The following is a 24186-nucleotide window of genomic DNA, read 5'->3' as shown; positions in this document are numbered from 1 at the left end:
TTGTTTGTGGCTGTGACTGTAATCAGCTCACGTCCTAATGCGGTTTACTTGCCAATCAGTTCATTAATGTAAATTAATCAGAATTGGCGGCTATAATTCAAATTATTCACAACAGTAGGTTGGTAAATCTGTTAGATATACAGAATATCGATGCAGATTGGATTAGTGCGATGAATTTAGACCGGCTCTGTTCTGATGCGCTCGACCAGCACGTATTACCATTCCTATCATTAAGATTGTAATGCCTTGAATGGCGGCGCGTAATTTTCACTGTTGTTACATATTAATTATTGAGTATGAATATGAATTAAATTATTAGATTAGTTTGTGAACAAGCGGATTAGTCGAAGTTATGTATCTATATCACGCATCCAATCAAATCAACGACTGGCATTTAGGTATGGCATGAGCTATGTCAAAGTGTGGAATTTCCCCATGAGAGGTTTCATATGAAGTTTAGAATATTTTCCTAATAATCTAGCATACCTTGGTAACCAATAAATCACTATTGGGTAGCTTAGTAATACATAGGATAACCTACTTTCATAAGATTGGCTTTTATTTTCTTATCAACGTAACATTAGTGTGTCAAATCTCCTGATATAAAAGTCTGACCTAGTCTGACAAAAGCAAGTAAACGACAACCGACGTGAAAGTTTCCCTTCTTCTCGAAAGGCTGTTAGGCAAGTAAGACCTTACTCCTAACAGTGTTTGAAAAACATTTACATACAATTTAACTTTTACATGAAGTAGGCCGATACATCCCTACCTATTGACGATTACAACTTGGAGCATGGTCGTCTAAATACTTAAAAAGAGTTTCGTGTTCGTAGTTAGTACAGTCAGCCAAGAAAGTGGTCTACCACTTTTCGACTCTATCAATCAGATAATAGAGTCGAAAAGTGGTAAACCACTTTCTTGGCTGACTGTACATATTTCGCTATATTTTATTATAATTTAACCCACATAACTGTTTGTCGCCGAGTGAAGCTATTTTTAATACGCTTATTTATTAATCAGACCAATCAGATTAAGATTATAATGTGGCCTTCTAGGTATTAATAAACTGCCTACTTTTCATATTATTATTAAACATGGATAGATCATAAAATGGCCAATACTACAAATACCTTAGTACTTAAGTAATTACCTACATTAATGGGTACCTAGATAGAACACACGTGTTCACTCGTAATCCTGATAGTAGAACAGGTGCCTACCTCCAATCCTATGACACGAATCTTGTGGACTATTAGTTATGTCAATCTCATGTTGAAGTGCGTTCTTGTATGGACGGACTTGATCCTTCAATGGGCTAACCGAGATCAATTAAGTGCTGGTCCGCCCTTAGCGGCCATGATTGAAAACGTTGACCCAAATAATTTCATAACTTGTTGGGCAGTATCTAAACTGACGTTAATTAAATGTGTAATGGATTGTTATCATACACACCCTATCTAGAGGTATGAAAAAGGGACACTTTGTCTGAAAAAATATACTGATTTATCAGTGTTATTTTCTTTATGGAGTGAAATTGTGCGAATTGCTAATTGAATTAGAAATGTAAGCAGTTTTTGTAAAAAAATGCCCAGATCTATTTCAAAGGCCATAGATTTTTACCATAGAAACACAAGATATCCAAACAAACCAGCAATAGACTTCATTCCAAATATTTTCCTTTTTATGAAAAATAGTTATTATTTATGTTTGAATGGGAATGTGGGCTTATTGACACCCTTCCGCAGGGGACAGATCTGGGGGACCTAAGATAGGTGGGTAAGTTTTATTTATTTTATTAGTTTTAATTTTTTTAGTTTATAATAATAAACTAAAAAAATTAAATCTATATACGTCCCACTTCTGGGCACATACCTCCTCTCAAGCACGAAAGGGTTTGGGCTATAGTCCCCACGCTAGCCCAATGCGGATTTTAGTTTAGGTATACTTAATTTTAATAATAGCTTATAAGTTTTGTTATTGAATAAATCTTTTCCTCCTTTCAAATTTCATCTATTTAAATCAGTTCAGTGGTTTATGATTCCTTATATAAATTTCCATCCTTCTTTTCACCCCTTAACAGGATGATTTCTAGGATAAAAACTATCCTATGTCCTTCTCCGGGTCTCTATACCAAATTTCAATTAACTCGCTGGATCGTGACAGACCAGTTGATAAACAGACACAGACAGACACACTTTTGCATTTTATAATAGTATTTAGTATGGATATATGTACGTACAAGTACATACATGCATAATAATGAGAGTTTCTATAATGATAATGAGCGAATACTTAGATACAAGGCAGTGAAAAAAAAAGTATTGTTTAAAAATATAAGTCTATGTCTAGGTATTTTCTGAGGTACACTTGTATCAGCCGGTAATTTGCAAATCGTATGTTGAACGTTTTTATAATTTTAACCCGAGATTTTTCGTGTTAAAAATTTAAGCGAATTTCAGTGTTCCCTCATTCGACCAAAAGTTTATCAGACTTCGAGTATAATCTTATAATAGAGCCCACATTTCGTGCGACTGTTTGTAGTAGGTTTCGTACTCTTACGGGGGATAATCGAGAAGGACGTCTTTCAACAAAATCACAGTGGTACCTATTCTTATTGATAAAAAGTATCAGATTCAGAAAACCTAAGTATCCAAACGGAACAAGTAAAAAAAAATCTTTCACGTCAGAAAACATGAATCTAGATAACCGCTACCACTAAGGGCCCAAATTTTCATACAAAAAGTGCCTTAGGAACGTAACGACAATTCGTAAGCATTAGCACTATTAGAGTTAAGAAAAGCGATTATAAAACAAAACGTTGCATATTACCTATAGCATAGGTACTAATATGCAAATATGAGCGAGATGCATAGAAAATAAGTTACGCACACGCTAGCGTATATTTATATCAGTTTCAAATTGTCATTTTATAAATACCACATCGGTGGCAAACAAGCATACGGCCCGCCTAATGGCAAGCAGTCACCGTAGCCTATGGACGCCTGCAACACCAGCGGTGTTATATTTATACTCGTAATAACCGAATCAATTTTTCTTTTCAGATTATTTTGGTTTCTTCTAGCATCCCCCGACACTACCTACAGAATGGTAAGAATAACGATAGTTGCGTGTTGTCTCACCCTCGTGTGTCTTTCCACTTAAGTATTCATATTATCTCAATCCTTAATTGTTGCTAATATTTCATAAACAGACCCCATATAGTGTCGTCCAGATTGTCTGCGATGTCCATCTGCCCGACCTCTGTATGTAAGCACCGTCATTCGAAAAACTCTTTGAATAAGAGATCATCAATACTAAGTCTGCAGTGCACGCACGCCAAGTGGCGGTCCGTGTGGGTGCAGCCTAGCTAGATTGATTGCGTTTATTGATTTTATGAAAATGAGGGGGGTGATTTGATAATTAATAGTTACTTACCTACATTCGACACTGCTAATATATGGGGCAATCTATGAAAAGGGACCTTATTGTCGATGGCGCTTACGCCGCACAGTGTCACACGGTATTTGTATTGGAGCATCGTTAGTAATGGCGTAAGCGCCATTGACAGTAAGGTCCCTTTTCATAGATTACGTCACATATATGCCTTTAGAATAATAAAGCCTAGAAGCTGAATACTAGCAACCGTAGTGCAGTTAATTTTACCGGTATCATTCTGACACAGTACACATACATTTCAGTATCGCTCTTTTATCCAATCATTATAATAGCGAAAAAGTGGGGAAAAGTCGTAGTTTTGGTACATTTTTTAGCGGTCGTCGATTTTATGGAACTGGGTTCCAAGGTATTAATATTATGTAGGCATTGTGTTTGAGACACCTACATAGGTATATCTTATTGGATATTCACATCTGTTACCCGATTGTTCCAACAATGTGCTGACAGCAAAAAACATCATAACATCAAATATCTGGTAGACCGAGCTTTGCTCGAAAATCTTTAAAAAGATAAAACATGCGCGTTTTCCCAGAAATAACACTTAGATAACCCCGGAAAACCGCCGACGCCTCCGAGATCCCCGAAATATATGAATATACATAGGAATTGCTCTTTTAAAGGTATAAGATTTAAGAATAAGATACGAGGCTTAATGAAGCTAATTCTAAGTATTAATTGCAATTTGTGCTCATTCAGGGGTTTTTTATCCAATGGTATGGCGTAACAATGAATCTAATGGCGGCAATTAGCTTTATTGTTTAAATATCCGTATTGCGTCTCTTCATCAGTACCTAGAGAAAATGAGAGAGACGCAGACCCACTAAAACGTGAAGGGAATATTTATTGCTACTTTAACTTGCAGCATGCTTATAACGCTATGTACTGTTGTGTGTATCGGCCGCCGTATCACAGATTCCCAGTGTCGCGATGAGCTGCCGCCCGCCGCCGGGGAGTATCCGGAGGGATCAGCGGAGCCAATATTTGCCCGCTTCCGACACGCGCCGCGCCGGGGAGAGCACCTGTTGCATTGCAATTACGATAGGTTTATGTTTTTGTGCTTCTGCTAATTTCTTACTACTGCTGCGCATCAGGTCAGTTCAAATGCTAACTATTTTACAACGTGCGTTGATATCCGTTTTAAAATTATATATGTATTACTTACCTACTACTTATGTAGTTTATGCCCTCAACTTCGTCTGCGTAGAATGAGGATTTTCCATATGACATTCTCCAGTACGGATATGAAGGTCGTTCTTGTCTACGTGACAGCGTGATAAAACGGTGTCCGTCACTTTCTATCCCACGGTGTTAAAAAGTGACAGTTATTTTATCACGTGGATAAAGATGGATAAAGCCATCCATAATACGCCGGCAGACCTCAAATTGGCTCCGGACCAAATTTTAGCTTACCGTGTTTTTTTAAACAGTTATTCAATAAAAAACACGTCTAAATTGCTTACCTACCCTTTTTCTAAATAAATACGAAATTAAAATAAATAAATAAATATTATAGGACATTCCTACACAGATTGACTAAGTCCCATAGTAAGCTCAAGAAGGCTTTTGTTGTGGGTACTTAGACAACGATATATATAATATGCAAATACTTAAATACATAGAAAACACCCATGACTCAGGAACAAATATCTGTATCATCATACAAATAAATGCCCTTACTGGGATTCGAACCCAGGACCATCGGCTTCGCAGGCTGGGTCACTACCCACTAGGCCAACACAACAGATCAACACGATCATCAGATTTATCAACAGAGTTATTATCGCACTTATAATACAACTATCTATAATATTAGTGACCGTCTATAATTGCATGACAAGGCCCCGTAATTTTGGTTTCGTTCTTCTCTGACTCTCACTGAGCGTCAGCGTGAGCGATGAAAATGGGTATATAATATACTATGTATATTAACTAGGGACACAAAAGAAGCCTTTAAAGTGAATAAAAGTTTTTGTAAGCTATCGTGTAGGTCATCCATCACTGCACGGCGGACAGCTTCGCACCTATCGTGATGTTTCGACGTCCCGCCGAAGGTAGCAATAGATGGATCCATCAAATGATTGATGTAGCCCTTTAAAAGTAGATAACCAATTAAATTTGCACAGAGTAGGTACCCCTCGATACCGCTCCACCAATTTTATATTCAAAACAGTTTTATGTTCCCCGTTGACGGAAAAGGGAAGGTAAAGGAATTTTTATAATTAGGATCCAAAAACAATTCAAACAAGCATTGCATGAGTTCTAAAAATAGTACGAATAATAATAATTATAGCCAAGCTTTATATGCAAGTATAAGCTGAAGTATTGTACTTAATTTAGCCTAATTTTCACTTTGAACCATTTCTAAATTAGAATATATTATGTCATTGACATAATATCATTACCTATCACAATAACTAAAATTGGCAAAACCATGCAGTGGTACCTATTCCGAGGTAGAGGGGAAAATGAAACTCGAGTTACTACAGCTTTAAGAATCCTGTTATAACTTTAGCGGAAGCAGTTATAAAGTTGACCCAAAAATTTTTTATTAAGCTATGAGCTTCATCACATATGTTCCTTGAGTAATTCTAAGCATTTCAAGCCTGGGAGCCAATAAGAAATGTGTGTCTACTCGGATTTGTAATGGATTCAAACTTTCAACCCCTTTTTAACCCTGTTAGGGGATGAATTTTACAAAACGCTGAAATTACTTTTCCTGTCTTTTAATAATATCCCCAAATACAAAGATTCAAGTCCCGCGTTCGAAAATTTTTTTGATATCCATACAAACTTTCAACTCCTTTTTCACCACCTTAGGGGATGAATTTTCAAAAACGCTGAAATTAGTTTTCTTGTATTTTAATAATATATCGTTTTACGAAGTTTCAAATTCCTAGCTTAAAATAAAACTTGAACCCCATACAAACTTTCATCCCCTTTTTAACCCCCTTAGGGGTTGAATTTCTCAAAATCGCTTCTTATCTCTTGTACACTTTATAAATGTAATCTAGTGTGCAAATTTCAACTTTCTATCTTTTGTAGTTTCGGCTCCGCGTAGCAAAAATCTCCAACCAAATTTTTCACCTTTTTACGTTTTTCTTGTAAAATTACTATGAAATTGAAAAAACAAATATCAGCAATGAATTCTACGTCTTTGGTTTATACGAAAATGATACCAAACTTGCCCTAGTACCCACCAGGATCAGAGTAGATTTTTTTTAAAGATGACGGATGGCGGCCGTCTTTGTACCCCACCCTCCCCCCCACTTCACGCTAGAAATGCTTAGAATTACTCAAATATCAGATGTGATGAAGCTCATAGCTTAATAAAATTTTTTTGGGTCATGTATGGCAGCGTTACATAACTGACTCCAGTACTTTAGATGATTGCACAATAAAGTTTCTGAAACATTGATGTTCCTGAAACTTAATTTTCTTTATGTTTACGTGTTGCTGCCATGGCAGGATGAATTAATTACCTTTCAATTACAATCTCGCTCCTACTTCATGGTCTTTAGGTAATGCTTATTATTTATAAGTATTGGCTACGGCCGGAAATATTAATTTCTAATAAAAGTTATATGGAGAACCAATGTAAAACTTTTTCACATTTTCATAAACTTTTTTACAAGACATATGGTCCTACTTTTCCGCACTAGTGCGAGGAACAGCACTTTTAATGTAATGTGTCAAAATTTACTACAACGTTTTACGTAGGTACTGTAAAACGTTGTACGATACACGTGCGAATAAGTAATTCGCAACTCGTGTCGATTTAAAGCACTTCCTTCGGTCGTGTTTTAATTTATCGCCACTCGTTCCGAATTTCCTCTTTTCCGCACTTGTATCGTAAATAACTATTTTATGGCAATTAAATTATTAAATATGGGAATAATATGGGAATGCCTTATGAGGTCTATAAGTTGTAATGACAAATATTCGGGATCTGCGCGTGCCTATGATTGAGTTGACATGGACGATCTCATCTACATTGGTTAGAAAAGTACAAAGGTGGTCTATTTTTTAAAGGCTCTCTAAATTATATTATTGTAATTGTATCAAATTTGAAAAAAAAAAGGTAGTTAGTAATTATGTTACCGAGTTAGCTTAGCAATAAGCAATTTGCCGATTGTTCTACCTCTTACACAGAAATCTGGCTGCTATTTAATGTTTGATGCAGCGCCGATTCTGCTAGCCTCATTTTAATTTTCGTCTATAAATCGAGAAACCCAGCTGCCCGCGGCGGGCGAGGTTGTGCCTTCGGATTTTGTATTTAATTCTTGTTGAAAATGTTGCCCATGTGGAGTGTAACAAGCGTAAATACTATTATAATTATTCTCCAAACAAATCTTAGTAGTTAGCGTAGCGCATCGATTAAATTTTGAAAGAGGAAGTTCTAGGGACTAAGTAAGCAAGTAGTTATGTAAAGGTAATTTAATCGCTCTATCTATGGTCTGCATTTAACTAACGAATAAGCGAAGTGATCACTAAGTTATGTCATAGATTATCGTATCATATTTAATAGTATTTTAATACAGTTTTTAAATGTTTCATCGTTTACGTGGTATCGTCTTGGGTCGTCCCATTCGTTTTTCGTCAAGTTCTTAAATTAGTCCTATTCTGCTTTCGTCACTCATTCTACATTGAAAGCCACTGACGATTGTGACGAATGTAGAATGGGTGACGAAAGCAGAATAGGACTAATTTAAGAACTTGACGAAAAACGAATGGGACGACCCAAGATGATACCGTTTACGTGGCCCACTACCTTCTGACTAATGTAATTAAAAATATTAAAAAAAAATCGGTAGAGGCCCAGTAATAAAGACGTTCAAATTTCAATTCTGAGGTCGCGGGTTGATATTCTGGCTTGTATCAATGAGTTTTTCAGAACTTATGTACGGAACATCTTTTCATACTCGTATGTACCAATAGCTTATTGGAAAAGGAGAATATCGTGAGGAAACCTGCATACCTACATCCGCTAAGAAGTTCAAAGGTGAACTTCATCATAATAATATTTATTATTAAATATTAAAATAAATCTTATTCTGGTGGACACTTTAGCAAACTGAATTAATTAATTCCTTGATCTAGTTGTTTGTAAACTAAAGTCATAATTTAGATATGCTGTGAATATTGACTTCAAATAGTAAAGTTACAAACTATTTGAAATGTTTAAGCCAATATTGACAGCGGTCTAAATATACCTGCATACGGCAATGTGAAAGTTATTTGAACGGAGCTCAGTGTCACGCGGGAGTTAAGGATTAATCGAGTGTGAGACATTCCTTTGCATCGAGGACTCGAGGAGGTGTCGTGCCGTAGTTATTGCATGGCCACCGGGAGACGCGCGCGTTCCGGCGCGACTCGACACTCGCCGGCAGCGACAACAGGCAGGCGACACATAAACAACGAAAGTTTGTCGAGTAACGTAAAGAGGGTCCTGAGTAAACAGCTCTTTAGTTAGAATCGTTCACTCACGAAAGAAACTATACGAACCCTAATAGCCCTCGGCTTGGGCAAATAGACATTTTACTACGAACGCACTTCCGTAGGTTTGTTTTGAGCCCACATCCTAACCGAAACGCCGATTTACTTATTACATGTAGTAAATGTTTGGAATAGTCAATGCTACCTACGATGTAGCTGTTAGATTTAAATTAAAACCAGAACTGCTTTAAATACTTCTGACCCTAATAGTTAAATTAATTATAGCCATTTGGAATTTGACGCTTCAAAATATTGAGCGTTAAATGTGATTGCATTTTATGTATAGTCAGCCAAGAAAGTGGTTTACCGCTTTTCGACTCTATCATCTGATTGATAGAGTCGAAAAGTGGTAGACCACTTTCTTGGCTGACCGTACTTATACTTATGTTGAATTTACACACTGTATCAGGTCAGAGTATATCCGTCTATGATTTAACGAACACATTCCTACATATATTAAATTTATTCTAATATCACATTAAGCGGATGATAGTTAATTTAATAATTTATTTTTTACTCATATCACTCACTTTTCTAAACTTTCCCATCCCTTTAAATTTTTTTTTATAAGTAATAACTTTTGTTAAAACCAACTTCGACTCTAAGTAGGTACTTGTAAACTGCAAATGGATTTTCATAAAAGAGAAGTCTGCGAATGCCACTAGTAATCCCATAGGCGACGAATATCCGACGCGCGGCGCAAAACCTGTCGTCTTGTCGACTCTGCCGGGCAAGGCTCGCTTGCTCACCTTCTAAATAAATACCTAGCATCTCGTAGGGCCTGAGAATAAAAACACCTACAAAAAATATCCAGCTTTGGATCCTCTTACTTTGTAAGTTAATGCCAATTAATCCCATGCCCATAAAATGAAAACGGACAGAAACATTAATTAATACATGTAACCGATCTCGACAGATGGTAGTCATATTGGGAATCAATTACTCTAATGCCATTTTGATTTCATTGAACATTCTTAATATCGAGGGTGTCTATATACTGTTTATTTGTGGCGTCTCACAATATTGCACGATGGCCGATATTTATTTTTTTGCGCAAGAAGGATACTCTTTGTAGGTTCTGTTCGTCATGCCCGAGAAAGTTAAATATTAAAATTCTTTACTCAAAAATGGATGGCAAAGTCGACTTTGCCGGTTAAAAAATACCTAGGTCACAAGGTGCGTAGTCTGTAGTCACTCAAAAATTCACCAGAATCTTATAATTTATTAGACGCTTGGACATATGTATGTATGAATGTATGTAAACACTTTATTGTACATAATACAAGTTAAGATACACAACATCAGACAGACAGGTTAAGACACATGACATTGTAACATACGAATTTGGGCGCATTCATTTTATAATGTGATTAAGATATTTGATACTATACGTCATATCAATTCAATAAATAGTCAATTCAAGTCAATTTCATAGAATTATGACGTTTAAAATAACACTTCCAGTGCGTGGGCTATCAAAATCGCTGCAGACTTTTTTTGGTCTAACTCTATTATAGTAAGTTGTCCTGTTATCATACCGAAGCGGCGTGAGATCCGCATCCAAAATGAAGACACTACTTAGCTAAGAATAATATTTTCCTTCAAACACGAAATAAATAGGTTTATCCCTAATAAATATCTAAGACTTTTGTTCGTATTCATTATTAGACAGACACGCCGATCCATACAAACGGACGATAAAAGCAAACACCGCGGTTATACGAAAATTCACCGAGAATGTCGAGCGGGAACACGATCAGAATAAAAGAGATCTTATGAATATTTATAGGATCACCTTATAAAAATGCACACGGTGCTTTGAGGCCGATCCATAATAATCAAAGTCATAGACGGCAATCGATTTGTTTCCAGCTGACTGAAGAACGGTTGCTACAAGCAAAGCACGTGTTCATGTACACTTCAAACTCACACTTAAAATTTGTGGTGCACCATTTGTGTTTGTTTGTTCATGTAAACTTAATACTTAATTAAAAAACACGTGTTACCCTTAATTAATACTTTAATTTCTTCGTTAAGTAAAATTGGATCCAATAAATTAAAGTATTAATTAAGGGTAACACGTGTTTTTTAATTAAGTATTAAGTTTTGGTAACCTTATCGGTACCTATTTTTAAGTTAAGAATTATCGTAAAGTACCTACTCACTCCATTTCTGGTACTATTACTTCAAAGGTTCTGCATAAACAAATATGTCTAGTTATATGCACACAGATGTGGCATGTTTACGTCTTAAGCTAACTGAATCAGCTGTAGTCGATAATAACAGATTGCATTCCATTCTTATCTCTGTCACAGCTTACTATTTACCAAAGGGTTCACTAGTGATTAATTTGGAAAACACATTCATACATCATATCTTTCAGTCTGCATCTATTATTATATTCTACTTATGGGATGTCATCTTGTTTCAGAATATCTTTGACGTGATAATCTCCCAGATTTTTACCATCCAGTGTTTTTAAAGTGTAAACTAGTGGTGATAATTTTGCAGTGATCACACATTTTTGAAATTTAGGTGCTAATTTAGCCGTAAAATTTTTTGGTGCACTAGATAAGTAGTGAGTACGTTTGTAAACTATTTGACCTATCTTGTACTTACTCAACATGGCGTTTTCTAAGATTGTAATGCCTAGAGTTTTTGTCATGGGATTCTTGTATATACTTTTGTACTTTTTTAAATATGGTTTCTAATTCCTTTAAGCTTTTACCATACGCATCAGGATCTCCCACTGTAACTTCTGACCTAAGGATGGGCTGTTTATAGTTAAGTGATGTAAATTACCTTTACTAATGAACTGTCTGCCGTGAACGAGAAAATAAGGTGTGTGTTTTGTGGTTTCGCTTGCTGCGGTATTAAGTGCACATTGTAATTTAGTTATGTTTTCATCCCATCGTCTATGATCGTTACCTACATAACATGCGATACCACATACCACATTCCTTATCGCTCTTTCGGCCGCGTTTACCTGAGCATGGTATCTAGGATTCGCGTATATATTAGGAACTTCGTAACGGTGTAGCAATTGTCTAAATTGAGAACTTACAAATTGTGGGCCATTGTCAAAGTAAATAGTTTTACAAGCACCATGAACTAGAAATATTTTATCTTCTATATACTGAGCTACAGAAGCGCCTGTTGCTTTAATTATAGGATGCAACATGACATACTTGCTAAAGTAGTCGGTACAAACTATTAAGTAGGTATTTCCTTTTTTTGAGGGTGGAAAAGGGCCAAGTACATCTACACATATGGATTCCCAAGGTTTACTGCATTCCTAGCCAACCTATCTATGAGGTAGTTAGCACGTCGTGACAGCTTTACAAGAAGTCTTCGGTCACCTACCTTGCTGGGTTCCGGAAGCTCTGATTCTAAACGCGTGACCTTCGGTGTGCAGAGTTTGAGCTCCGACGCTGCATCTGGCGTCCCATCCGGTTCACCTTTCATGCTCCCCCTTCTGGCTAGTTTGAAGACTTGGCGGATCTGCTTCCTCAAGGCATCCACGTTCACATCACTATCTGTGGATACACCAAGAACACCAAGTTCATACACCAATTCATCTTTATGCAAACAGTCAATATACTTTTGGATAGACATTTTATATTAAATCTAATACAGTTGTTTCTTAGTCAAAGGTATGTAAGGAAAAGAAAGTTAAGTTGAGATTAAGTATTTAAACAGTTAAAAATGTAGAAAATAATTACCTTATATACCTGAAACTATTATATTGTTACTATACTTATTATACAGCAGTAGTACTTTGTTTCAAATCAAGACGAGTTACAGTTCCTTCCACGTGGCTAACCTCTCACTATTAAATTTAAGCGCGTTATTTTAACACTTGAGTCCAATATTTGTAGTTAATCATTTATCATTACAACACAGTTTTTAAGGCCAAATTAGCACCTAAATTTCAAAAATGTGTGATCACTGCAAAATTATCACCACTAGTTTACACTTTAAAAACACTGGATGGTAAAAATCTGGGAGATTATCACGTCAAAGATATTCTGAAACAAGATGACATCCCATAAGTAGAATATAATAATAGATGCAGACTGAAAGATATGATGTATGAATGTGTTTTCCAAATTAATCACTAGTGAACCCTTTGGTAAATAGTAAGCTGTGACAGAGATAAGAATGGAATGCAATCTGTTATTATCGACTACAGCTGATTCAGTTAGCTTAAGACGTAAACATGCCACATCTGTGTGCATATAACTAGACATATTTGTTTATGCAGAACCTTTGAAGTAATAGTACCAGAAATGGAGTGAGTAGGTACTTTACGATAATTCTTAACTTAAAAATAGGTACCGATAAGGTTACCAAAACTTAATACTTAATTAAAAAACACGTGTTACCCTTAATTAATACTTTAATTTATTGGATCCAATTTTACTTAACGAAGAAATTAATCTCGGTAAATACTTATACACAATGCTAGGATGTGTAAGTAAGGTAAGGATTGTTTCCTTATATTGACCGTCGAGTGTAGTTTCTGTACCTAACCCTTGGTAGGTACACAACTATAGAGTTTTATGAGCCCAACCACTCAAAATGGGTTGGTACTCGTCATAGATAAATAAATAAGTATTTATTAAAATTAGTAGATTAGAATAAATACTGTTCTTAAATATTTAGTTAACGAAAATAAATATTAGTGATAGGTATCGCGTTCAGGCGGGTGGTATCGCATGTTCACTGTCTGCCGAACACAACCATTAGGTTACAATAAGTTTAGACTTTTAGCGGTAATGTTAGAAATAAATAAATACATAGAAAATATCTTAAATAAATATAAATATATAGGTATAAACAACAATTTAAGTAAAAAGTTTATTCATTACGAAAAACTTTTTAATCCAAGTTGAACGGATGTGTAACATAAATATTACAATCTTTAAGATAAATACATAAATTAAATAAATATAAACAAATTTAGTTATTGATAAGAACGCCCTCTCTGTGTGCTTCACAAAACGATTAGGCTCACCTATGAACCCAACTCGTGCGCAAGCGAATTTAGCGAATTAGATAAGTAATTAGTTCAGGTGTAATCCGCAACCGTGATAGGGGCGCATCACAGAGGATGCTGCCTTTTTCGATACGAACGGCGAGGTGACCAGAAGAGTGCTGAATTATAAAATTCCATAATGAAGTTAAAAGATAGCTATAGGCCACAATTCTGGCAACTAAAGTCATCTCTACGTTAATCATGTTAAATATAAAATAAAACTGGAGAAGTCGTCGCATTCATGAACACTTAAAATCCCAAAACTGTAAGTACTGTTATATAACCTCAAATGTCTAGCACGTTGGCTTTGCAAGATTTCTTTGGTTCTACAGCTGGGTTTTGCCTTGTTGTAGGGGTCCTTAGGTTGACCTGACAACGATTTCGAGGGATGAGCTCCGGCCGGCATCTGGTGTCCGAGCTGGTCATCCACGTCACCACTTAACCCTGGACCTGCTTCCTGGAGGCATCGGCGTCTGCGTAGTGGATTCCGTATGTGTAATAAATAAAGAGTGTTCGCACGTGCTTTAGGAACAATCCAGGTTAGTTAAAAACTTAATTTGAACTTTAACTCAACGTCAGTGGACAATAAAAGTGTAGCTGTGTGACCCAGTGTGAATAAAGACTTTCTCCAGAATTTCTACTTCTTTTCATTTACATTACAACCCAGTAAAGGCGCCCTGAGGTTAAATATTAACAGTTTCATGCCTACGTTGTTGCGACCCGGTGAAGTACCAGTGGAGCTGATTTCAACTGTTACAAAGTTCAAACAAGATACAAAGCAAATTTCGCGCGCGCGTGCTCCCATTTTCTCCTCTGGATATTTATATATTGGACATTTTTACACAATCTATCTTGTACTTATAAACGAGCAATTCTCGTATAGGTATATATATATGTTTATTTATAAATTTCGGGCTGCTCGGAAACGGCTCTAACGATTTCGATGAAATTTCCTATATGATCGTGTTTGGGGGCGAAAAATCGATCTAGGTCTTATCTCTAGGAAAATGCGCATTTTTGAGTTTATATACTCGGCCGCCCAGGTATTAGGCACTAACCGCAGCTATGCTTATTCGTTTCGTAGATTGTCTTTAATTTTTTTTTATTACTTCAATGGATTCTGTTTATAATTATTACTCTTATAATACCAAAACAAAAAAAACCAAAAAAAGTCAAACGAAAGGACATAGCTATGGTGAATATTTTTACAATAAATTATGTATTAATATTTTTCACATCATCTTTTCGGAAATGGGTTTTTGTTCCCTGCGAGGAGGGATCATCAAAGTGGCAATTTAGTTACTGTTCTAGGCCATTTTATTGCCAGTATTAAATATTAACATAATAAAATATGAAAATATAGTCGATTACAATTTCTTTATAATCTATAAGGGCACATATTTTGTAACATAATTACCTACTTCCTCATAGTTGGTGTGAAAGTTGTTACATGATAGCAAAATTATTTCCACCTTGGGCGTAGAATCACTCACTACGCTCAGGAATCTATTTTATATTAACTATCTAAGAAAAGAGATAAAATGTCTATCATTTTAAGCAAAATATAAGGTTTAATATAACTATAACGGAGTTTTTGGCGTATCAAGTTGGTACTCTTTAACATTTTTCGAACGAAATTCTACGAGTTGATACTTTCAACAACTGCGATATGAATATTACAATCGTAAATATTAATATAATTTCCTAATATAGCGGCAAGGCTTTCATGCGGTCACATAACTTCGTACCTACTTAGAATTAAACTTAATTTCAGTCCGTGGTTTGGAGTTGTTAACTTTGAACATCACACACGAAACTCGTTACTGTAAATCAACTTTGACATGTGTACGAAATGAGGTAACTGAAAGTATGTGTCAGGTGCCCGTGCAGAGCGGAGGAGCAACGCTTTGGTTTTGGGTGTTATCTGGGGTCCTATGAACCATAGTCAGCTATCCCACGCGCAGAAATGTATCGCGTTTGGGATTCAGAATTAATAATTATACTTATTCAGGATACCTATATTATTTTCAATTGTACATTATCTTACTGATGAATTTTGTTTTCTGTATCCTTTCAATAACTATCTTTTCTGTGTCCTAGGGTTGGCATGGTACGTGGCCATGTAGTTGGCGTGTTAATAAATAAATGATGTATTGTTGCAGATGTGGTGGGCAATATGGTGCGCCGCAGTGGTGGCCGGAACCGCAGCCGCGCCAGCCGCCGACGCGCTATCGCCCCTCGCGCTTGACCTGCCACAGATCGATTCCCTTACGCCTGACGACGTGAGTTAAATGTTCTAAGGTCTAAGGCATTTCGTGTTATTCACGTATCTATTAGTCAAACTAATTACATAAAAATAATCTTCTGTGCTTCTAAATTGTAGAGGTTATTATGTATTCATATTACCGTAAACTGCAAAATTGCCTACCACGCCCACCACTTCATAAACATTGTCATTTGGTAGATTTTCAGCAAAATGGTGTAGTTTAAACTATTTTTGAAAAATTTAGCGCATGCGGGCCGCGAACTTCTCTGGCAATTTTGTATGTAATATTGTCAAACAACAATGTCTGATAAAAATAACCCAAAAGTTGATAGATTTTCGAAAAAAAAGTAAAATATGGAAGTTTGAATTATGTCAGGCGTGGCTCACTCCGCGATTTCGTCGCTTTGCTACAGGTAGCTAAAACTCTATCCGTTCGACCCCGTTAACATTAAAAGTGCCTCAATTGTAGAGTAGGTAGCTTAGATAGCATACAGCTGTGCATATTTACAAGACGGGTCACGGGTTAAACTGGAGTTTGTTGAAATATTTTCCGGCTATTCGTACGGGCTCTGTTGTGTAGGTATAGGTATGTACTTACATATGGAGCTCATGAAGTGGCACTTCTCTCCGCTGCTCGAATGCTGTTCGAAGTTTATACAATATTCCAATGTATCTTCAATAAGTAAACTAGTATTTCGTTGAAAGTAGTTGCATAATAGTCGCTTGAATTTTAGAACCGTATAGACTTCAATCGCGATAACACTAACTTAATCTGTTTTTTATTGTTTTTCTAGGTCGATATGTATTTTCCTTCACTTATTATGTAAATATCTTAATTCTTAACTTGTTATTTCCGAATGAGCTGTTACATGAATTTGAACCATTTAAGTAGAACTATAACTGTAAAATTGTTTTATAAGCGGGCTCGTTCTTTTCACTCGTGAGGGATTCGGTAGCTAGCCGCACTGCATAATACAATAACCGAGATATGAGCCGAAAAAAATACCTGAGAAAATTTTCAACAATATGTATGTACAACAACGTATATTCAGTTTTGTGTGTTATTGGCAGGAGAGCCTGAGCTACGCGGGGCCGGCAGGTCGCTACGCCGCGTCCGCGCCGCTGGTCTACCTACTGCCCGACATGCCCCGCGACGCGCAGGTATTTCATCACTCATCACCATTTCCCATGATTATTTTCATTCAAGAACAATCAACTTCGTTATTACACAGCGTGTAATGTCAATACGGGCGAAAATATACGGGGTTAGCATGTAGATATAGATATTGTTGGGACGCCCGACCGCAGGCGGCGTTCGATCACGTGAACGCGACACGTGGTCGACAGCCGCCTGCTTCCGGTTAGCATAGGACCTAAGAAGTATATTGAGATAAATTTTGCTTAGGCCCACTTGCACCATTCCACTAACCCGTTAAACCTGGAGTTTCCATGGTTACCAGTACAATTTGAGGATTGACGGTTAAACCGGTTAACCACGGGTTGGAGAGATGGTGCAAGTGGACCTTAGAAATACAATGAAAATATTAACCATACACAAAAATTCGGCCCGCAATGTAATGCAACACACAAGTTACGAGCTAACTTTTAATAATAGAAACTGTCAACGTTTGTTGGATATCATGTCACGTTTTGTCTCGTAATGTTTGCAGTACATTACTGCTCGGTAAATATTCAATAAATTAATTACGCGGGATCATAATTACCTAAGGCCCACTTGCACCATTCCGTTAATCTGAAGTTAACTGGATTACCATGGTTACCAGTACAATTTGACACTGGGTTAATGGCTTAACCGCTTAACCTTGGGTTAGTAGGGTGGTGCACTTAGGCCCAAGTGTAATAAAAAAACATCTTAATTGATAATAACACGGATAAATTCTATATCTGGTTTAATTATCGCCCGTATTGGATTTACACACTGTAGGTACCTATATAACGTTTAGGATTGTATATTATTGTTTAAAATTTTAAATCAATGATACATATAATTTGTGACAAAAACGAGTGTTTGAAAAAATGAAACATCGATAAGTCATAGGTAGATTAATATTTAAAATATGTGACTTCTACTTGCTGTAGGTAAATAACTGAGAAATTTCAATAATGCAAATCAATTACAAAGAGGTACATAGTTAATATCTTTATTACATATATTTAGTACTAAAATTAAAAAGTAAACTGTAGTAAACATTGCCAAAAGAATAAAAAAACTATCAATATAAATCAAGAGAGAAGAAGATATCGAACGTGTTGTATATTTCGCGGTAGCTGTCTTCTTATAAAATGTAATAAATAGGTATTTAGGTATCTAAGTATAACGTTAAGGTAACATCGATAACAGACATGTCGATATTTTATTTTGCCACAATAATTTCTATGTCTGAATATGCCTAATAATTTGCCTTGTCTATCCTAGGCAAACAGTATACTACTTGCCTACGTATCAATAGCCACTAAGAACGATGTTTATTTATCATTGACGCAGCGCAGGCCACGCTCGGCGCGTATGCCACGAATTAATGTGTGTATGCAGAGCGCTGTAGGAACGCGCGTGCACTATTTAAACCTTAATGAATGAATAAGTCTACTGAAATAATGTAAGTACGTAAACCGGGGATACTTTGATCAATTTTAGAGTTTGACACCATTTTTTGACGATCCTAATATACGTAAAAATATGAAATAAAAATATAATAATCGGTTTTTTCTCTTCGTTCTGCCCGCCAAATAAAAAAAAATTAGGACTTATAATTTTTTCAGAAAAAAATAAAAACAACGCGATCAAAGTTATATTGAGAATGGGGTTACTTTGAAACCACTTATTTTTTTGCTAACAATCTGAAGTAGACCCGCTAAAAAGCCCATAAAAAATAAAAAAATAAAAATCGGTTAAGTACTTTTTAAGTTATTTATATTTTTAAGGTGTACTTTGATATCATACAAAATGAAACAAATTAGAAAAATGTTACATATGTAAAGTTGTAAACCATTACCTACTTAGGTACACTAAATACTAACTGAAGCATAATATCCGTCTGTAGGTAAGTACCTATTTAAACATAAAAACCTTATGGACTTAAGTAGTCTATAGATGTTTAAATAATAATGATACTTAAAGAACCTAAGTTAGACAATGAGTGACGTTAATATTCTTTCGGCTACAAATCATCATACAATGAAGTGACGGGAATTGATGAATGCCGAGTTCTATAATTTACTTTATTTATTATAAACCGGTATTTACTTTGGCCATACCCTTTTCGTTTGCACTTGGAGTAAAAGTTCGAAGACAGTAATTAAGTGAACAAATTACAGTGTCAACTTGAGACTTTGTATTCTGTGAGAGTCTATTGAAATTAATTTCAATTGTTTCTTCGAGTACTTACCTAGTAGAACCCATTTAATTGCGGAAATCTATTTTGATAAAATTATTGTTATCGTTCGAAACAAAAACTTCCCTCGTCATTTTACAACATACCGTAATACTACGATAACTTTGCTAATAAATCATCTTCCTTGCGTTGTTCCGAGTTTTTAATACGGCTTAAATGTATTGATAAATACTTTGTTTTTTTTAATGCTCATGTTTTAATGTAGGTACTTACGTACATTAATGCTTTTAGTCTACCTCAATATACTTACCTTGTCTAAAAATATGTATTGCAGACCCTAAACAGAAACAGTTTCTACAGTTAATGAGATTCTTTTAGTTTTAAGCGTATTATCGAATGTATTCCAAGAAAATGCATTAAGACACCTAGTATTTTGAATCACAGGTTAACTTGTGTTATTTAACTTACTGTGGTCCAACCTTACGGTACGTTTACCTACAGTCCCAAAGAAAGAAAATATATTCTAGCGCTTGCATCTGTGTGAGGAGTGAGCTTAGGAATCAATACAGCGCGAGATCGACCTTCACTTTCAATAAATAAATATTACAGGCATTCTTACTCTTAGTAGCCAGAGTAAGGCATGTGTTTCGGGTGGGTACTGACAACGATGTATGTAGCGCATACAGGTCAAGCGTATAAAGCAATAGTAGGCGTCTAGGCTGCTGCCGACCAAATTCTGACTAAATTGGATGAACGGATGTTAGCATTGGCTTGTTTGATCTACCGTTGTGTCAATATGAATGTGGTCTACAACCAAGTATACATGTAATCAAGGTGACAAGTGTGCGCGCGCGCCGCGACTTCTCCGTGAACCCGGCCGTGGATCTCCTGACGGACGCCTACTCCGACAAGGCGCGGCGCCATCACCTCACACTCGCCAACAGGGAACTCCTTAAATGCATAGGCAAGCGAGGTAAGATCTATACTACTTTTCATTGTAATTGCTATGCTATATTACGAGTATCTAATCGAAATTTTAAGCACATTTCTTAATATCCAGTAAATGTTTTCTCATTTTACAGACCCCTGGAGTGGTCCTGAAGATTGCTTTAAGAAAACATTCGGAAAGTAAACTTAAACGCAAACATGCTCAGCTGCCGTCCAAACACGCCTCTCTACTTATAGACAAATAGACTGCCTTGCGAGATGCACAGCGACGTAGTTTATTTTATTCTGTGTATTATGTTATAATATGTATTGTGTGCACTTTATGTATTTGTTTAAGAGGGGGCTAACGCAATTATGTTAGTTTAAATATTGAATTGTTACAAATGCCATGAAAAAAATTACACGGAAATAAGATTAGGTATATTTGCATGAGCAGACTCCAACCCAACCAACACCTTACTAGGTTAAAGTTGGCTTGCACTTACAACCCCTCCGGTGTTGTGGGTGTGCATTGGCGACTGTAATCGCTTACCATTAGGACATTCGTTTGCTCGTTTGCCTCCTATAATATAAGAAAAATAAAGAAAGCATATATAATTTTCATTTCATTTCAATTTTATGTTCTTGCATTTCACAGCAGTATAATTTTAGTACTTATGAGATAGCTACAGATGTAGTTCATAATTATTTTCCATCATTTTTACGGAAACGTACGAAAGTGCCTTGCATTTTCAGTCAATCTCGGTACAAAAAGTACTGAGGTTAACTGAAGTAGCATGACAAATACGAACGTTTCCGAGAAAATACGATGGAAAACAAATACGCACTACATCTTTTTTGTTGTGACTTATTGTTAGCCGAGGAAGGTAATGAGAATATTTTATTTAAAGCAGAAATATATTTTCAGACTTATTGAAGTAGAACTTTAAATCCCGCGTTACAGCCATATTTTCCGTCGCAAAATTTGACGCGGCGCGCCATATACTTTTGTTACCTACCTACCTCAGGGATACTCGCAATTCCCTGGCTTTAAAGGCTGGCCCCCTCTTAATTTTAGTGATGTGTCTAAAATTATTATATTATTGTGCTAAAATATTTATTGTAAAAATAAGGCCGATATTAAAAAAACTTCACTTCACTATGTATTGTCTCCTTATTTATCGCCTAAATAATAAGTTTAGTAAAAAATATAGTATGCCAAAACTGGAATAAATACCTATAGACTTTATTTCGTAATATAGAAACACTAAATACAAACAAGAATACAGGAATATTAAACATATTGAAAACGGGTCACTCACGTATTTTAAGTCGAAAAACGCTCGACATGTTTCACTCCGTACCGAGGAGTGTCATCAGGAGCTTGCGTTTGCGTTTTCAATATATTTAATATGCCTGTGTCTCACGGAAGTTTTGTTATTAAGAATACAGGAAGTTGAAGTGTTATTGTATTAATCCATATTATATAATATGTATTCAATATATTATTAACTAGATACTTTGTGCTTATTTTTATATAAAGCATCCTATGTAGAGAAACTAAATGGAGTCAAGGGAAGATCCAGGTCATCTCAATATGAAAAAACAAACAAAAAAAAAACCTTACGCCGTTAGTTTCACTCTCAGATTGAAATCATTTTATAGGATAATGCGAACATTGGTCTTAATTCAGCTTAATTTTGTCAAACATGCTCAGTGCTATTGAGACAGGAACCAATAGCTTTATCAGCACGTTCATAAGAAGGTGTGCGCGAAATAAACCCGTACGTATTTGCAAGTAAATCTTGTTCAATATCTGAAACATTACTTACACAAAGTTACATTTACGTTAAAAATGCTATTGACCTTAACAACAACCAATACTCTCAACCAATTACTCATAAAGTTAACTATTATGAAGGCAGAACAAAGTCCCATTTAAAGGAAAAACGAAAGTACAAATATAAAATGACTTAACCTGCCCATCCCAGTATAATAATGGTTTGACTAATGATCGCGGTGCAATGAAGGAGTGGAGCGGGCGCAGCAAGCGCCGCGCGCCCACCCTGTCCATCGACCTGCCCATGGCGGTGCTGCGCCACAAGCTGGGCCTGGAGCAGGTGCGCAAGGCGCAGGCGCTGCGGGCCGCAGAAAACAGGAGCTTTCTCAACGAGATCGGCAAACGAGGTGAGCAACACAACCTCAATTTCACTGTACCGTACAGCGGCTCTATGACAATGAAAACAAAACGTGCAGAAAGTTTGTCGTTGGCTCGTTCGAATTTTGCTAACATTGAACAAGCAATATTCAGTTAGGTAGTTTCGTAGTACCTGCCTGTGTACAATAAATAATCATTAGGAAAAATAACGAAGGTTTTTGAAATAATCTTGGAAAAATTACAAAGCTCTTTTTTTATTTCAGCAAGCCATAAACTAAAATAACGAAAATTATTTCCTGTTGCAGGTTTTCAATGGGACTCATCTCTGGAATCGCAGAAGTATTACTAGGTTATAAAAGGGAATCGTATTAAAGCGGAAATTCTAGTTTAACTTTCTGGTTGTCGTAGTTTCTGTATTGTCAATTCTGGTATTTTTGAAGTAGATCGGAAATAGTATTGTATTGTATTAACCAACCTAATAATTACATAATATTACCTTTACCTAACATCAATAATGTAGCGACGCATGTCAGAAACATACTTAAATTGTAAATTTAATTAATAATGACATAATGAATACTTCTTTGATCTTCCTTCTGATCACCAAATTATAAGTTGTGATAGATATAGTAGTTATGAATATATTTTAAACTTCATAATTATCCTACGATCTCATACAACATGTTATATTGTATAAAAAAGTATACTCGTATCGATTTGATTCATTTAAGTTAAAAAAACTGTTAACGATTGTAAATAATTTTATCTATATATAATATTATAGTGCCATTCCATTCTTCATGGTATTAAACTAACATATATACTTATGTATGTGAAATAAGAAACAATAAATAATATTACACCCATGTTTAGTTTTATTGAATCACACATTTCCATATCGAAGTTAAACTTTGATTAATTAAAATTATCGAAGATTGTCGTGTCGCATGTGATAAAATAACATAATTAAAAATCAGTAATTTAGTAACTACGCGCTAATACATACTCGTAACCTATTAAATTAAAGCTAATATTTCAAAACAAATGCTAGGGGGTTATGGCCAAAACTGTATCAGGTTTCGATGCATGTGTAATACCTGTTATTCTAACGGGTCGGATAGGGAACTATTCAATCTTTGATACTAATTAATGTATATAAATGTATTTATAAGCATATTTATTAATTTTAGCGCCTTAATTATACAATTTTACCAGCCTCACTTAGTTAATATATGTTCTCACAAATACATACTAAAATCAAACTGACAAAAGTTTAATAGCCGATTGAGGGTAGTTAGTCTATAACGATGACTATTAAATTAAACAAAAATCATAAACAACCTAAGTTCATTAATACTCGATAGATATAACAAATAACATGTAGGTACCTATTATAGGTACTAAATAGATAATATATATTTGTTTCCAATTGGCTGCGCGGCCTGCGCGACACCAAAGACCGGATTATGTTTTTCAGCATTTTACCTACTAGGTA

General features: G+C 35.7%; 1 protein-coding gene across 3 annotated transcripts in view; it reads left to right on the top strand.

The window, feature by feature from the left end:
- The first annotated feature begins 16149 nt into the window (after positions 1–16149).
- LOC134678206 (diuretic hormone 45) overlaps positions 16150–24186 on the top strand; it is a 129099-nt gene continuing 121062 nt past the window's right edge. The window contains exons 1-4 of one of the 3 annotated variants that reach the window (XM_063536674.1): positions 16150–16269; positions 17325–17414; positions 22564–22720; positions 22997–23149. In XM_063536674.1, the coding sequence (XP_063392744.1) occupies positions 16150–16269; positions 17325–17414; positions 22564–22720; positions 22997–23040 (411 nt within the window). In that variant the 3' untranslated portion in view covers positions 23041–23149. Of the gene's footprint in view, positions 16270–17324; positions 17415–20440; positions 20580–20688; positions 20785–22563; positions 22721–22996; positions 23150–24186 lie in introns of those variants that run through there. The other 2 variants (XM_063536675.1, XM_063536673.1) reach the window with 2 other exon arrangements.

Source organism: Cydia fagiglandana, chromosome Z, assembly GCF_963556715.1.
Source record: "Cydia fagiglandana chromosome Z, ilCydFagi1.1, whole genome shotgun sequence".
NCBI lineage: Eukaryota > Metazoa > Arthropoda > Insecta > Lepidoptera > Tortricidae > Cydia > Cydia fagiglandana.
The sequence above is the reverse complement of the archived record's forward strand: the minus strand, read 5'-3'. Positions and strand labels throughout refer to the sequence as shown.